Consider the following 17,826-nt stretch of genomic DNA (forward strand, 5'->3'; position numbering starts at 1 on the left):
ATTTGCTTCCATCGCTATGATGAAACATGGCAAGGAATAAATTGGTACCATACACACTAGTACTAGACAGTGTTGCCCAAGCGTCCTTCAAAGAGTGTAGTTTCACCTGTATTCACGCTGAACAGTTCATATCCTTCAAATGGAAGATCATCAGCTATAATTTGTACTTTGTTAGAGATCCTCGATGACTGGAACCAAGATTACCTCCTCATGACAACTGAGGTAGCCATGAATCTAGGAGCTGTGTCAGCAGCATCAAAGGCTGGAGAGATGTGTGGACTACAATTTAACCTTCAGCAATCAAGGATTTAGACTCTTCTCTGTTATCTTGAAGAGTCCTGCCTGCAAACTTGGATATGGAGTCCCAATTCAGATCATCACAATTTTGCCAACAGGGCCTAGTAATTGGTGATTCTTATTTGAGGACTTGATGTAGAATCATTTTTCCTTCCAAATAAATCTGGTTTCTGGGGTTCCTTGTCTCAAGGTGTTGCTTTCTGTTGGCTTTGCCTAGCTTTAGCCACTGAGACAACCATTGATCCAGGCATGGGATGAATATAAAATTTCTTGAAGCCCTGGGATATCATTTGGTAGTAACAGTCCCCCTTTTTTTTATGTTGGTGCCAAAGAAGCAGGTGTCTGCCAAAGCAATTTACCTAGATCTTCATGGGCATTGCAAGATGCTCAGGAACAGATGTGTGAAAGATGTTCAGGAGCTTGTGTGAGTTTTTTCCTGGACCACCTCCATTTGGATCTCCAATGTGTCAGCCATTCTTCATAGTAGTGCTGGGACACTTTGTAGTCATCAGAGGTTGAGGTAGATGCTGCAGGTCTCATAACTTCATCAAGAGATGATAAGATGGGTGCTGGGATTCGGTCTTCTTCTGCCTGTGATTCTTCATCAGAACCACTGTCTGGTCAGCTGGTAGTGGGGCCAATTGGGCCAGTTGTAATATCCTTTTGTAAGGTTGAAGAGAAGAGGGGGTGGATACCAAGGAGTAGTATCCCTTTTCAGGCTCCTGTGTCTAGGATAATAGGGATAAGCCCTCAACTGCTTCCCTAGGGTGCACTGGCCTGAATATCTAGACCCCAGAAAACAAACTGGTGATACCTTCCCTATTTCACTATTATTGTCATCTGTGTTTGCTAGATTACAGGCAGATTGTGCCTATCTTTGCTACAATCACACCTTCTCCTGCAGTGTAGACAGACTGTGAGAGACAGTTGTGGTCACCCTGACTTTGTACCCCCAACAGAATCCGAAAGAATCCAAACTTTAGTGCACTGGGTGCATATGCATCAAGAATGGGATTTTCAAAAGTGTTCAACATTGGCCTACCTTGGCTTTTCTTTGAATCCAACAGTAAGGCTCCCACTGAGAGTTGAATTAAGCCAACACTGTGCACTTTAGAAATTGCCATCATCTAATGAAAGTAAAGATCTGATCCTGTACTTTCTGAAGTCAGTGGATTGATTTCAGTGGGTACAGGATTGCTGTTACTTTACATATATCATGTCCAGTTTTACCCCGTTTGTCAGGATTGAACAATCTACTCTGATTTCACTGCTGTATTAACAGCCTGCTGCTGCCCCTGCACAGACACTCAAGAAGCAGCCCAGCAGTGAAGATGTTAATATCAGAGCCTTCACTCCAAAGTTATGGCAACATAGTTCTCTAGCTGCATTTCATTCACTATTTCCCTGTAGACAGTAGCCTACAGTTCACAGTTAGTCTACCGAATGCTGATACTTGTACGTTTCCTCCACCTGTAACTCTCTCCTGTCCCACCACACACACATCCAATTTTGCTGGAGAACAAGGTTTTATATCAGCCTGGAGAACTGAGTTTTATTTTTAACTGTTTACAACAGAACTTCAAAAACATGCATGTGATCTGGCAAAAAGAATTGAATACAAAACCCATATTTCAGCTGCCTTCCTAACACTGCTGCTTACCCTACAGAAATTGATTCTGAATATTTGTAAATGAAATAAGTATTCATGAAAGAGCCCAGACTGATAGCCTTAGAGACTGATGGCTTGATTTAGGCCCAGAACACAGTTAGCACAAGCTATGGCAAGGTAAACTCTGCAGTGCTGCCCTGCCAATGTTCCACAAAGCTTTCATGGAAAGATTGGCTTCAGTTGTAATTTGGTAGGGGTTCTGGCTCTGATCTAGCAAAACAGTTACTCATGCTTAAAGTTAAGCATGTGAGAATTCCCACTGACTTCAATAAGATTACTCACATGCTTAAGGCTAAGCATATGCTGGATTGGGTCGTGTATAGCCAGCCAGTCTCTGCTGCAACTATCATATGGATGCCACTTAGTGCCAATTGTTAAGGTAGTGTAATGACTTTCAGTTGCTGCCACCACAGTCTGGCTTCAAATCAATGATCTAGAGTCAAAAAGCTCCCTCATTATATTATCTGAACAGTTTAGTCCTTGATTTCATCCATTTTAATTTCAACTGTGAAATGAAATAAAGAAATGAGGTGTTAGCAGATGGTTGTCATACAGTATTTGCTAATGTTGAAAAATATGATAAATATTGTACACATACAGCATACAAAACTTATTGCATTGTACTACACTAGAAAAAAATGTAGACGGATATGTATATTACTAGGGCCCTCCCAAATTCACAGCCATGAAAATCACGTCACGACAGTAAAATCTGATCTTGTGTGTGCTTTTTACCTTACACTATACAGATTTCGGGGGGGTGGGAGGGAGACCAGCATTTCTCAAATTGGGGGTCCTAACCCAAAATGGAGTTGTGGGGGGAGGTGTCACAAAGTTATTTTAGGGGGGGCTGCAGTATTCCACCCGTACTTCTGTGCTGCCTTCAGACCTGAGCGTCAGCTCTTGGCCAGCTTAGAAGTAAGAGCACAAAAGCAGCACAGAAGTAAGAGCAGCAATATCACACCCTGCCACCCTTACTTCTGCGCTGCTGACTTCAGACCTGGGCGGCCAGAGAGCGGCGGCTGCTGACTGAGGGCCCAGGTCTGCAGGCAGCAGCGCCGAAGTAAGGGTGGCAATGCCGTACCGTGCCCTCCTTCCTTGTGCTGCTGCTGGCAGTGGTGCTGCCTTCAGAGCTGGGCTCCCGGCCAGCAGCCGCCGCTCTCCAGCTGCCTGGCTCTAAAGGCAGCGCCGCCGCCAGCAGCAGCGCAGAAGGAAGGAGGGCACGGTACGGCATTGCCACTCTTACTTCGGCGCTGCTGAAGTAAAGGTGACAATACTGCAACCCCCCTCCAATAACCTTGCAACACCCTGACCCCCACTCCCCAACTCCTTTTTGAGTCAGGATCCCTACAATTACAAAACCGGGACATTTCAGAATTAAATAGCAGAAATCATCAAATTTATGATTTTAAAATCCTATGACCATGAAAATGACCAAAAGTGGACCGTGACTTTGGTAGGTCCCTAAGGGCCAAATTTTCAAATGGGCCTCAGAATCTGTGAACATGCATCCACAGCTATCTATCTATCTATCTATATGAAGTAGAGTCAGGATTTCTGCATCCAGTAGTTAGGCTCACAATTACCTGATATGCAAATTAACTTTTTGTGAGTGCCTCCATTTGTATGAATAAAACACATGTGCACATTTGTGTGGTTTGAAAATTTGGCCCTAGCCATTCACACAAAAACCCACACAACCTTTACTTCTTTTTTTCTGTAACCTTTTCAATTCTCTCTGCCATCTTGAGTCAGGTTGCACCAAGTTCAGAATCCCAGGCCTACATTTTGTGCATGATTTAGTATATTTGGTAAGTTCACCAGAAGCTGGTACAGTTCATTATCAGTAGAGATAAACAGGTGCAAACAATACCAACTGGTGTTTGTAGTATCACCAAAACTATCCACAGCCAGTGTGAACCTTCCTATGCTGTATTGTCATTGCTGGATGCTTCACTTAAAGTTAAACAAAATCATTTAGTGGAACTAAGCATAAAGTTGTTTAATCAGTTTTATTAAATATTACTGAAGAGGTAAAAGGTAGGTTTACCTGCAGGCCTTTGAACATGTACTCACCGTTGTTTTGGCTCTTTACTAGTAGTTCCCTTTTATTAAAATTATCAATACAAAGGTTGATGGGCCATTATTGCTTGCTAATTTAAGATTATAACAAGCATCCTTATGTCTAGCCATGGCCATTTTTTTCTGCAAAAACAATGGCATATTCAGTGTGGCAAAACTGGTTTAACACGGATATTTCAGTGAAAATGATCCAGTCAACCACCAACTGGATTACAAAGTCAAACCGCACAGCTGGATAGAAGACGTTAGCAAATCAATTCATTCTGCAGTGCAATATTGTGCACCTTGAATTCCTCTTCTAATGGACGAAAGTATCACAAGCCACTGATGGCCAAGAAGTACCCTTTTCTAGGGGTCTCTCATTATTAACACTATTATTATTATTAACACAGAAAAAGGAAAGGCATTTATTTTTATGATCCTTCTAGTCATGTATGAGAAAATTAGGGCCCATCTTATTTTGCCCATTTACTTTGAGGAATAGGGGATATTTAAAAAGGTATTGAGAGAAAGATTGAAGGGGGCTATCAGTGCTTTATTGTGCTGTTTTATAATGTCATTGTTAAAAGCATTTAAGTGTTTGTCTGGATTATAAATTAGTTGCAATATGCCACTGCCAACTAGGTTTATGTCTGCTTTGTGTTGTTGGAGTGGGGCACAGAGCTTTCCAGTGATTCGGGCCTAATACCTTTTCCCCATTTTTTTTTTTAAGTGGCTGGTGGTTATATGCTTTCTGCTTGTCTTTTTCTGCATATCAGGGATGGAAACTTGGATAGCGCATCAACAATGCCCCCATTCAAGCTTTGCCTTAGAAATATTATTAAAATAATGAAACCAATGCATTAAAGGATACTTTACTGATTTTTTATTAAACTTCCAACACAGAAATGCGTTTCTACATAACTAGCTTTAAACAAATTATAATTATAATTTATATATATATACACACACACACATACATACATATACATACACACACACATAAAACCACATATACAGTGTAAGAGGAAGCCAACTAAAAGCATTACAGAGTGAGTATACATACATTTCAAATTCTATTACATAACAAATCATGTGAGAGAGATCATATTGCACCAATCTATCATCTATATGTTGGCACGTACATAACAGTTTCCAATATGAGCACATCTACCAAATGAGCAACAGTATTACAGTTACACAAGTCACCCATACATAAACACAGGCACAAAGCCTGACACCATAGTTCCTGTTCCACCTTCTGTTGAGGGCAGTTGCTTAGCTGCAGAACCTATTATTTCAAGTATTGAAGTTTGGTGCAGACATCATTGTCAGGAGCCCACCAGCAACACAGCAAAACCTAATAATTGGGACAGCGTTGTCTAAGATATTTACTCACCGAGAAAAGTATCTCTAAATAACAGGTAGAAGGAGTGCTGGGCTTCCACCTCACTATGTAGCCAGTGGGTAATGCCATTCCATTTCTAAAAGTAGTGACATAGGTGAACATGGGTAATGGGCATTTTATCACCCACATGTCCACTTTAGTTAAAGCTTTATATTTCCCACCTACTGGATTGCTCTAAAAATTATTTTAGATTTTGGAAAAAAACTTGAAACTGTTTTTTGTTTAAAATATGGGTTAAGGAATAAAATGGGTTCAGGTAGATTCATTGTAATTCGTAATAATTATCATGAGCTACAACCTGAAGCACTTCAGAGTTCACGTATCGCCACATAAATATGGCACCAGTACAACACTGCAAGCTACCCTGCTTTTCACCACCCAGAGTGCCTTTGTATGATCTGAAGCAGAAGCCAAGCTGTATGAGGTTTTCAGTCAAACCCAGCCTTGTCAGAAAGGTAAGATAAATCATCTCTGGCAAGCTGACAGTACAGGAACTGATTTATCCTGCCTTTTTCTAATTCATATTTATTATAAAATCCCAGGTAGCTAGACTTTAGCATCAATAAAAACTGCTGCAGTTTTGTTCATTGGTGTGCTGTTGTATGTAGAACAAACATCAAATCTCATGGCATTTAATGATTTATTTTTATATATCTTGCACATAAATTAGCAAACAGAGCTTTGCACATAAATTAGCAAACAGAGCTATGAAATATGAACAGCAACCAAGGTAATTTATAAATATTGAGTTTCACTATGCAGTATGTCACCTAAAAATATAGTGAGAACTCCCTAGAAACGTCTTTCCCTGCCCCAAGCAGCCAATAGTCAGAATACCTGAAAGATTCAAAAATACTGAATGCAATGCCCCAAGTCTCAAAAAATTCTAAACCTCTTTCCTTAAAAATGAAGGCAAAATGTCTCCAATGCAGCCCATGATATTTGAAAACATGCCTGAGTCAATGCACCAAACCCTACATTTTCACATGCAAATGGTTAGCTTGGTCTAAAAGCAAGGCTGAGCCGGCTAATTGGATCTTATGCACACAACTGCCCATTTTGCATGGGCAAATGTAATGGTATCCATGCCCAGCTTAAGAAGCTAATTTTAAAAATGTGACCATAACTATAGTTTTATCATTTACTAATTTCCTAATGCACATTTAAAAATGAATGTGTGTAAGTGGCAAAAACTAGGCTGAGGTCTATCCTTGTCCTTATATCTTTCATAAGTGAAATGGGCTAGCGTTGGTCATGAATTAGAAGTGTAGCAACACATGCAAGATACTCTTCAGAGGCTTGGAAGCCTCTGTTTGCAGTATCTGGGGAAGAGTTGTTATGGAAGTGCTTGAAATCACGTCGTTATGTGAAAGTCAGGAATATTTCAGTTTGGGAAGAAACACTATTTCAGCAGGTATCTGCTATCTGCCGCAAAATGTTTAAAACCTATAGGAGGTGGGTGCACAGGTTTAAACGAACGGCAGATCTCATAAAATGTTCACTTGCAGTAGAGCCACTAAAAGGAGATGCTTTCCCTGGCTAGATACTTGTAATCTCCAAGTGAAGTCAGGGTGCATCTTGAGAATGTAGGAGAAAGAAACAGACCACCACAGAATGTAAACAATGTAGCCTGATGCAAAGGCTCGATTTGAAAAAAATCACATAGTTTTCCAACAAAACAGCTGCTGAGATTCTTACACAGCAAGCCTGTAAATGAGTAAATAATGCCCATGACATTCAACAAAATTCATTGCTTCTACCTGGCTTTGCTCTAAATATTGAAGTGTTTCCCCCAATAAAATGATTCCATATTTACAGAAGTGGGAAAATTCTGAGTAAAATGTTTGCTGCATATTCAATGGATATCACACCCATAAAAACTTTACATATTTTTTCTTACAACGGCTGTGTCAGGTATAAAATAAGAAACACATACAAAAATCCACAGTCTAAAGAACTTCACTTTGTCTATACATAGAGCACAGTTTCCAGGCTATGTCAATCTGGCACCTTTTATAAACACTGTGCTCACTTTAAATCCAAGATCTTTTTTTGATACTTTTATAACCATTAAATGTGCTGAGATTGAGAAAAAGAAAGTTCACTTCAAGACTTATCCACTCATCCATACAGTTCTCCGTCTACTGTGCTATGCATATGCATTGATTAGTATCCCTAGAAGTCAGCTGGATACCACAATTAGGCAAGCAAATCTTGCTACTAGTAAATTATACAATGTACTTTAGATCCAATTACACAGTAATGAATGAGTAGCAGATAGTTACTGGCAGCTAAAACTGCCTCAAATGGCTTTCCCTGAGGCAAAGCCAATGGCATCAGAAAAAAATAAAAATTGTCCTAGAACATTTAAACCCATACTTCCCATCCCTGAGGGCGTAATACTCAAATCAATAATTTGATGGAAAAAAGTTCATCACACAAATCTGTACAGAACTTTTAAAATGCAATCATAACTGTTAGTTTTAAAAACCAATTGCATCTTAGAACTCAGGAATCTAATCCATTTTAATAGAGTTCACCGTGGGCTCAGAGATGTGTTATGGGTATGTTACTTCAGGTTCATTTACTCTACATACACCTCCAGATGTATTCACTCTAAATGATGAGACAGGGTTCTGGAACTAGGGGTGCTGGGAGTGCGATAGCTCCCCCTGGCTTGACGTGGTTTCCATCATATACAGGGTTTATAGTTTTGTCTCAGCATCCACACTCTAAAAAGTGTTCCAACGCCACTGTGGTGAGATCCTGGCTACATTAAGCAATGGGGTTGGGTGGAAAGGGTTTTTTCCTACTTCAAAGATCTAGCTGAATTCTTGGGAGTGGGAAAAGCTCTGAAGAAATGCCTGCCAGCTGGAAAATTTTGTAGCTCTCCATGTGAGAGAGAGAATGCACAAGAAGAATGTGTTATAGGCACAGAGCACTGGCTAGTTACAGATGTTTTTGTAGCAACTTTAGATCCTCAGACTGAAAATATTAAAGACCAGTTTTTGAACATAATATTGTCAGCATTCATAAAGTGTTTAAAGCGAATTGAAACTCCTTACTCTTTTGCAATACAAGCCTTTATTGAGAACTATATTTTAGCTGTTTGGGACATTTAAAAGAATCAAAAGAACCCCCACCCGATTGTGCTTGAAGGAAAAAATAACTTAAAATATTTTAGGTTAAATTCCTTTCAATAAAAAACAAGACCAAAAAATGTAAACAGGAATTGGCAAGTCAACTGTAGTTATACTTTCCTGGAGTTCCTTGCCAAAAAAAAAAAAAAAAAAAAACGTAAAGCAAAATCCAGTCTTGGACTAGCAAAGTTTGGTAACAAGAGTGTCCATTGGTCAATGCAAAAATTTATAATCAAAGTCAGCACGCTACTAAATTGCACTTTAACAAAAACTAGGTGAACAGAAAATACATTCAATTATGACCCAATGTCTGCAGAGGGCTGAACCCTAACTCCGAACCACAAAGCATAAAGTCAAATGACATTATCATTCATGTTTTTCAGCTTCATGACACAATTGTCATGCCAGATATGACAGCTAAGATATCCTGTGCCAAAAGATATCCCAACATTTGAAAGAAAAAAAAATCACAGTCCTGAACGTAAGTCAGAAATGCCAATGTCAGTTCATTAAGTCCTATCTTAACATCAGTAACAAGGTATTTAAGGCAAGGCCAACCATTACAAAGACACCATCACTACAAAAAGCTGAGAGAGAGAAAGCAGGGAAGTCTTCCAATAAACATATAAAGCAGAAGTGACCTTTCATTGCCCAGTGCCCAGCTCTAGCTCTCAGTTAGCTGTCCTACCCACTTCTAATCACAAGAACTGAACAAGATCAAATGTCTTCTACCTACCTCTTAAGTCCATTCCTACCCTATGTAATACTCAAATCAGTAAGTAAAGATCATTGGATACAATGTTTGACATGGACTTTTCACAAACCATGACATATTTTAGCTGGAATGTCTACTTCGTAAATACATACCACCTTATTGACCAAAGCTAGACTATATACAAATAAAATGGCTGTGTTTGCATTGGAAATTATGAAGCCATAAGATAATATGCAAAGTCCCTTTCATCTCACTGAATGTTATGAAAATTAACTACCCATCATACTAACACAAATAACTTAAAATCTTTCCCCTTAAAAAATAATACTAGAAACTTCATGGTTAAAATTAGGGATGATTTGCATTTGGAAATAAAAACAAACAAGCACATATAACCACCCAGAAGAGCTATATTTCTTTGCCTCTTTCTGAAGTTAAAAGAAATCAGAAGCTTTTTTAAAAGGTGTGGAGTTTGAGGGTGAGGGAATCACTGTTTAAAACATATTTTTCCTTTTCTAAATTCAAAACTCCAATTTTTTTCAAAATGCAAAATTTCAACATTTTTAAAATGTGAACTTGCTCCATAGTTGGTGACCAAAAAAAAAAAAAAAAAAACCAGGAGAAAGTTTTCAGGAAAAGTTCATTTAAGTTTGTGTTCATTTAAAAAAAAAAAAGAAAGAAGAAAAAAAAAGAAATTTCATTGAAGTTACAGGTTTCAGAGTAGCAGCCATGTTAGTCTGTATTCGCAAAAAGAAAAGGAGGACTTGTGGCACCTTAAGTTGGTTAGTCTCTAAGGTGCCACTAGTACTCCTTTTTTTTTTTATTGAAGTCACAAAATTCAAAAAAATTAACTGGTTCCAGTTAAAATAAACTTATGCCACATTTTGTATACAAAAATATCTACAGACTAATTACAGCCCTCAAGATTAAATATATCATGTGACGGGTAAGGCCAAAATGGAGTTTATAATGGAAATGCTTTCAAATCCTTTATTATACTGTCTGTAATTATATAGTGCCTTGTTTTGAAGTTATTTCTCAGGCACAACTCCTGCTAATATCAGCTGGACCCTTAACTGATTATGTCAAATCAGATATGTATTTATATCAGATAATTGTAAATGGGTTTTGTGACTATGTATTAGTAAAAGATATTACTTGATCTGCACAAATCAAAGTAAAATATTTGGAAATCTCTGTGCATAAAGTAAATTATCTCTACATATTTACAAAAATATAGCACAGACATTTTCCTTTGTCTAGTAGCACCATTGTTAGTATTTAAAAGTTTGTTCATTGAATACATGAATTATGGAAATATATACACATATACAGTATATACTATATGCTTTTGGAACTGAACATATCCATAAGCTGTGTTGCGGTCAAGATTTTGGTTGCATAAGAAGTGTTAGGTATTTGGAAAATATATAGAAATACGTTTTTACATTTATTTCAGAAAAATGCTACAATGTTGCATGTTTACATAGATAAAAATGTATCTTAACATCTTGTCAACATTTATAAACATTCACAGTCCTGTAGTAACAATATTTAGATGTGAATGAGGGATTCCATATACACATGCAAACTGATTATAAAAATATGGAAAGAATCTGTTTTTTTCATTTCAAATATGGACTTACTATTTTCTGTAAAACTAGCTAATAAAAAACAATCTTTCCTGAGCCTATTCTCTCTATGCTGTATTAGAAGTTATAACTACTCATAGATGGTGGCAGTAGCTACATAATCTCTTTAGGAATTTATTTGGCCCTTATCTTAGAATTGTAGCACCAGTCACATACATCTCTATACTCAAACTGTAAGTTGTTTGGGGTAGGCACCGTCTTATAGTTGTGTGTTTGAACAATACTTAGTACAATGAGACCCTGATCCTTGACTGGGGACTTTCGGCACCTTATTATCCGGAGACAATGCCGTAACAAATAACATGCAGATATTCATAATTGACATTAACCTTCACATACTTCCTCTCCTGGTTAGTGCATCCTAAGTGACCATAAAAATGTAGGGTTGAAAGCGACCTCAAGAGGTCATCTAATCCAGCCCCCTGCACTGAGGTAGTATCAAAGAGCAGATTAAGATTTTGCAGCTGCTAGTCACAGTTTGCAATATAAGGTGATTCTTCATTGCTTGTATCCATGTAATCATTTACATCTGTGCAAAGCACTGCTGTTCTGATCTGGTTGTGATTTATACAGACTTTGCATCGGTGTAAACAAAAACACATGGTGCTCAGGCCCTAATGGTCTATTCTTGAAGGGTGAGATTATCACAACCAGTCCAGCTCCTGCATGCTGGGTGAAGGAACAGCATAAAAGGGGATCTACAAGCCCTGGATCTGAACAGGAGAGAATATCTCCAGTGTATGAATGTAGTAAGACAGTCTCAGGCTGTTATATGAGAGCCCCTTCACAAGGTCAGGTACAGACGGTGAGAGGCTAGGGATGGGAGAGACATGTCAGAGGTGGACCTGCAGCATGGAGCACTGCAGAAATTCTGGATGACACTGGTGCCCATAGGCAGCTCTGGGCAGGCTGCTGTATCTTAAACATGCCTCCAGGGCCATTTCTGCCCCCAGAAAAATCTGGAATAGAGTGGGTGCAAAGGTGGCTTACCATCACCATGGTTCCCCCTCTCCCTAGGCTGTGAGCTATATGCTGTGCCTCTATGGGATGCAACTCAATATCTCCCTTGAAGTCCTCTATGCTGAAAAAACTATCATTCTCATTGACTTCAGTGTGAGGTCTGCCTGCATAGGGAATACCAGATAGAGCCTGAAAAGACCAACACTAGAAAGAAAAAGCACATCCCATATTCCCAGCAAGAGGTGTTTTGACAGTAGCTGGTTGGTAAAGAGGTTTGAGAGTAAAAAAAGGAGGATAAAAGTTGAAGGTCCTGATTCTTATCCACACCAGTAATAGGAGGATGCAAATCCTTACCATAATACTAGTTCCATTGCTTTGAATGGGTGCATAATTGGGCCCTAAATGAGAAAAGTCACAACGTAAGTTTAGCATGCTATTTTAGGGGATCTTTCTTGAAGGACTTGAAGATGACATCTTAGAAAGGTCAAAAGCAACATTCCAAGGATTTCTTTATATTGTCTACTTCCTTTGCTTTGTGCAGTTATACCCATTGCTTCAGGACCCAATACATGTCCTTCATTCTGACTTTTTGTAACTCAATGGACATCTGATTAAAATATTTTTGCATTTACATTGTACATATTCATGGAATTGAATCATTAATTAGAATCATAAGCACCTGTGTGCCATTTTAAAAATCATTACGTTATTTCACATGTTATTTTTCTTTTAAATATACAATTGCAGTAAATTCAATGATTTCTCTTAAGACAAAGTAACTGCTTGTGTGAAACTAATGCTACTGAAAAGTAATGGCTGAAACAGGCTCTCTTAACACTTCTAAATTTCAGTCTCTGTAAGAAGAAAACAAAAATAATACTATAGTAAACTTAAAGGAACCCAGTCAACTTAAAAATCCGTCTGAAAATATTTGTCTATTGTAGTTGCAAACAATACTTAAGGTTACTATAACTGAAAGAGATCAGTGGAAAAATATTGTCCTCTCTATTTACTTTGTTCATTTGACTGCACTTAGAGGAAACAGTAATACTAACTGCACACAATCTAGTCAATTAGTGCACCTTCCCTATTTATGTGGGTCTTTCACACAAACACAGGAGAAAAAAACTGCACAAAAAAACCCAGGAAAATGTGATTGTAAGACCACAAAAACTGGCAGGAGACCTCAGAAGCATGTGCAGTGAACAGACTTTAAACCTCTTCTTTTTAAAAAGTGATTACTTCAAGTTGACAGCATCCCTTTAACTGTAGAAGTTTAGATAGTTCTAGTGTTTCCCTCCATATATATAAATTAAAAGATTTCTGTCTGTTTCATGAAGGTTTTGAAGAAACAATTTATCTTCTAATAGGCAACAGTTTTAAAAGTAGATATTTAAATATTTAATTATGGGGTTTTTTTTCTAACATATTAACAGTAACATTTTATCCTAAGGCTGGAGTAGTCTTTGAAATATAGAACCACTTTCTTGAGCATTTAAAATATTTCAGTGTTCACCTACTGTGCAAAGTATTATTAATAGGAAAGGGCAAGCTAAGTCACAACCGAGCCAAACCTTAACCCAAACCACAAACTGGAAAAAAAAACCACACCAAACTGTTTTGATTCTGAACCAAGTTTTGCCTTCAATTTTTGCAACCCAATTTCCTCCCTAATTTCTAGTTTCAGTTGAAACTGGGAACCAGGAAGTAGGTTTTGTAGGAGAACATAATTTGCTGAGATTACAAGGCCGAAGAACTCGGTATGTGTTTAAGAAAACATCCCACGGTTTGTGTACATATCCAATTCAACATTCCAAACCTTCTCTAATTCACCTTTCACTTAGTATGCTTATTCCAAAACAGCTGTCCTTTCTTTGACAAAATTCCCATTGATTCCATAACTGAGCCTAAATGAGGACTGCAGATCCACATTTTCCTAGACTACAAATATCCATGTATGTTCAGTGGTTGAATTTCAAATGTCTCAACTGATTTGAAAGTATTTACTGGACTGAGAGATATTTCTTACATATATACCGTGGAATACCGGCAGAACCAATGATAACTTTCAGGCTTGTAGAAACTTTTCAAATGCATCAAATTATTGCCTCAAACCTAAAATTTGCCTTCCCTTTAGCAGAAAATCAATATTAAATATCAGAATCTATTTTCAATTACTCTATTGAAAAAAACTCAGGTAATTTAGCAATCCTACTAGGCCACCACAAAGGTGGGTGAAGCCACCCTGTTTGTATGTGAGGAACTGAAGTGCTGCTTCAGTTGAGACAAGAGAAGTAAGATATGGGTGAAGAATGGAGGGAGAGAAAGAACAATGTTGACCCAAACTTTTAGCTAAGGAGCTTTACCTTGCCCTGCTTTCCGGCGAAGGCTAGGTTCTTCATGAGCAGGGTGCAGGATACACTGTTCACAGTATATCTGATTACAAAAACATTTCCAGAACAAATGTTCATTGACAATGTAGTAAAATCCCCAATTTGAAGAACCTAAGGTTTGCTAAAATATAATATTATAAAAGGGAAATACTAATGAGATTTTTCATTTTTTTTTCTACTTGTCCCCACTCTCCTAGAGAGACAAGATGGGATCGATGTCCACATGAGTGCTGTGGCTTCTGTTATTTTACAGCACAGAGCAGATGTACTTTCTACATATCAACTCCTTGTACAAAAGTTTGAAAATGTAAAAAGAAATTACAGCTCTAGTAACCAATTCTTTTCCAGGCTTAATTTTAACTGTGACTTGCTCTTGTAATTCACTGAACTTCCAGGGAGGGGGAAAAACCTCCCTACCCCAATGCCCCAAGCTGAAATGGGGCACTCAGGCAACACCTGCTTCTTCATGATGTAAGTGATCACGATTTCAAGCCATCTTCCGTTGGGACAACCTCCAGGATGATTTGCAATGTTTCAGTTATCCTGTCTGCAAAGATAAAAGTAAAGAAACTGGAGATATGTGGGAAGCAATCAAGGAAGATTTTCCTAGAAGAGCTGTTCAACTCACCAATTATATGTGTTCATAAGTATTTAGATGTACCAGTCATAGCATCATAAGGTGTCTCATTTAAAGAGCCCTACCACTGTGTTCCTTTTCTAACCACATTTTGCTCAGCTCTGTGCCAAAAAGGGACAATTACTAGGTATAGAAAGGTTCTTATTTGTTGGAGAGACTTCTATTTAGACATTATCTCTAGAGAGTTGATTCTCTACAGTTGTTCAGCTCAAAACAAAATAGTTAATGTTGCAATAAAGGTCCAAATATGCTGAATGATGCACCCATATTCTGTGTCAGAATCTGCTTGACCAAAATAAAATATTTAAATATATGCATGTAACGCCTCTGCACTGGTTTAAACATGTTACAAGTCAGATACAATTTTATATTTTTCTTTGTGACCTTTGCTATTATTAAAGATAAGAGTCATGGATTAGTGGGATTTGTCCTTTGAGTGGTGTGCCTGTTTACACTGTTGATGTGGGCACCAATCATAAATATTGAATACCAAGGAAAGATTCACTTCTTCTTCAAAGTTCATCTTAAACTAAAAGGCATCCTTGCCACTCAAGGGCCTGATTCTCCACTGCCCAGCACCTTGTGTAGTCATTTACACCAGGGCAAAATGAGGGCACTGGGGGGGGTAACACACTACCATTCTGATTTGTTAGTGTTTCACACTCACTCTGCACTGGTAAATGACACAAGGTGCAAGACAATGGAGAATCTCTCTCTGTACAGCTCTTCTTCTCTGCTCTTTTTATTCGGGGCGGGGGGGGGGGGGCGCAGAGGTTTAATACAATATTTAAGGTGAGGAGTTTTTTCAGAAGAAATACTTTGCATTGTAGCCTGGATTATGGAAGTGAGAAGCTGCAAGCACTGAAACACCCATGGTACTTTTGTGCTTTAAGCAGTGGCTAGAGATATTGGGCCTGATTCTCATTTACACTAAGGCCCTTTATACCACTCTGGCACCGCAAGTTATATTTGTATCCATTGTAAAGCCCTTTGTGCGCTTCCAGGGCAGTTTAAAGGACCCTGAGCATAAACGAAAGTCAGGCTCATCTGGACTGCCTTCATAGGCAAGCTCGGAGTCGTTATCTATAACCACAGAATAAAGGCTGGGAATGGGAAAGAAACCTCACAGTAACAGCAGTGATTCACTGGACATGTAGATGACAGGACAAGGGGCCTGCTGCTGCTCTCTAGCATAAAGCAGAGATGAATTCCTGTGGAGCCCAACCTCATTAACTCAACAAGGAGAGCAGCACTGAACATATCATGCTACACCTTGAATGGGCACATGGCACCCTCTAATGTCTAGAAATAGCAGGTAAAGAATGGGGGGAGGGATAGCTCAGTGGTTTGAGCATTGGCCTGCTAAACCCAGGGTTGTGAGTTGTATCCTTGAGGGGGCCATTTAGGGATCTGGGGCAAAAATTGAGGATTGGTCCTGCTTTGAGCAGGGGGTTGGACAAGATGATCTCCTGAGGTCCCTTCCAACTCTGATATTCTATGAATGGGATGGATTTTACAAGTACAGCATATCTCTACCCTGATATGAGCTCAGCCCTCAACATTCAGAGCAATTGCTGAATTTTAAATTCCTCAAAGGTTGGGGGATGCTCAGCCCATTATAAAGAGACATTGATCCAGATTTAGGGCTGTGTAACAAACACCCCCAAATTCATGTGTTTTGGCTCAGCTCCACCTCTGATTTCTGCTACATTCTTTTCATTATGAATCTACTTTTGTAGGGTGCCCCTTTTCTTGGATCTTTGGTTTCAGGTTAATTCTGTCAAAGGTAAGAAAACAGCCAGGTGCAGATATGATTTGTCCAAGCACATTGTGTAAAACTATGTCTCACAGGTGTCTGATACTAGTGAAATATTAACTGCCTGGTGCAAGATTAAAAGCCATTTGGGAGTGAGAGAGCTAGAGAGAGAAAGTGAACTCAAACATCTCTCTGGCTACCTGCATTGGCCAGGCATATTAACTTCACAGTAAGTGAAGTTATTTTTATGAAATACGGTAACTTGATAAGTAAGATGAATGCTCATGTTGCAGTCTCTGTGGGAGATCAGCTAAATGCATTATTCAGATCTCAGAGAAGCATCCTAAATAGACTTATTCTGAAACAGTACATGTGAAAAATGCTCTTTGGTCTCGACAGTGCAGCAGTATCAACTCCTGCAAAGTAATATCATTTTTAAAAAATGACTCCAGGGATATTTCTCACTGCCTACTCTGAAACAAAGCTGTTTATTTAATGAGTGGGTTATCACCTCCTCCCCACCTCAAAACTCTCAGCATCAATTTTCTCTAACTACTATTGTTACTATAGGAATAACACAGGGAAGCTGAACAAGCTGTTTCACCCATATTGACAGGTGTCTGCTGCTTTCCCCTCTGAGCCAGTACTGTGCGTCTGTATGTGTTACACAGGCATCTGGCTTGATTTCCTGCATGAGGATCCGGTGTTCTCCAAAGGGCTAGAAGAATCAGCCACACTGTCACAGCTGGTAGAAAAAGCATAATGTATATCCAATCTCCCTTAAAGAGAATATTTTCCTTTCACCCGAGTAATGTAGTTCAACACTGGCATCCTGTGGCCGCAGAGTTTCAAGTAACTATGTTGCAAAACCTCAGAGCTTCTCACCAGAAAATGCAAACAAATATTGTTGGTTTATTAAGAAAATATTTTCTAGTTCCTAAACGTCAAGTCAAAGAAATCATAAACTAATGTGGACATCTCCGACTCAGAATAGGGCTGGTTAATTGCTGCTGGGAGGCACAAACTGGCCTGTCATTGGCAGAAGTACATGTTGCATGCACACAATGCACTTGTGCTACTTTATTAGGACAAGCTCATTTTAAAGGTCCAGTAAAGCCCAGTGGTGTGGAGTTGGGGA

At 38.8% G+C, this 17,826-nt stretch overlaps 1 protein-coding gene across 1 annotated transcript in view; it reads right to left on the minus strand.

The window, feature by feature from the left end:
- Window positions 1-4,897: 4,897 nt before the first annotated feature.
- SLC7A11 (solute carrier family 7 member 11) overlaps window positions 4,898-17,826 on the minus strand; it is an 81,260-nt gene continuing 68,331 nt past the window's right edge. The window contains exon 12 of the mRNA XM_075127648.1: window positions 4,898-14,842. Within this exon, the coding sequence (XP_074983749.1) occupies window positions 14,775-14,842 (68 nt within the window). The 3' untranslated portion in view covers window positions 4,898-14,774. The remainder of the gene's footprint in view (window positions 14,843-17,826) is intronic.

The sequence above is a fragment of the Caretta caretta genome, chromosome 4, assembly GCF_965140235.1.
Source record: "Caretta caretta isolate rCarCar2 chromosome 4, rCarCar1.hap1, whole genome shotgun sequence".
Classification (NCBI taxonomy): domain Eukaryota; kingdom Metazoa; phylum Chordata; order Testudines; family Cheloniidae; genus Caretta; species Caretta caretta.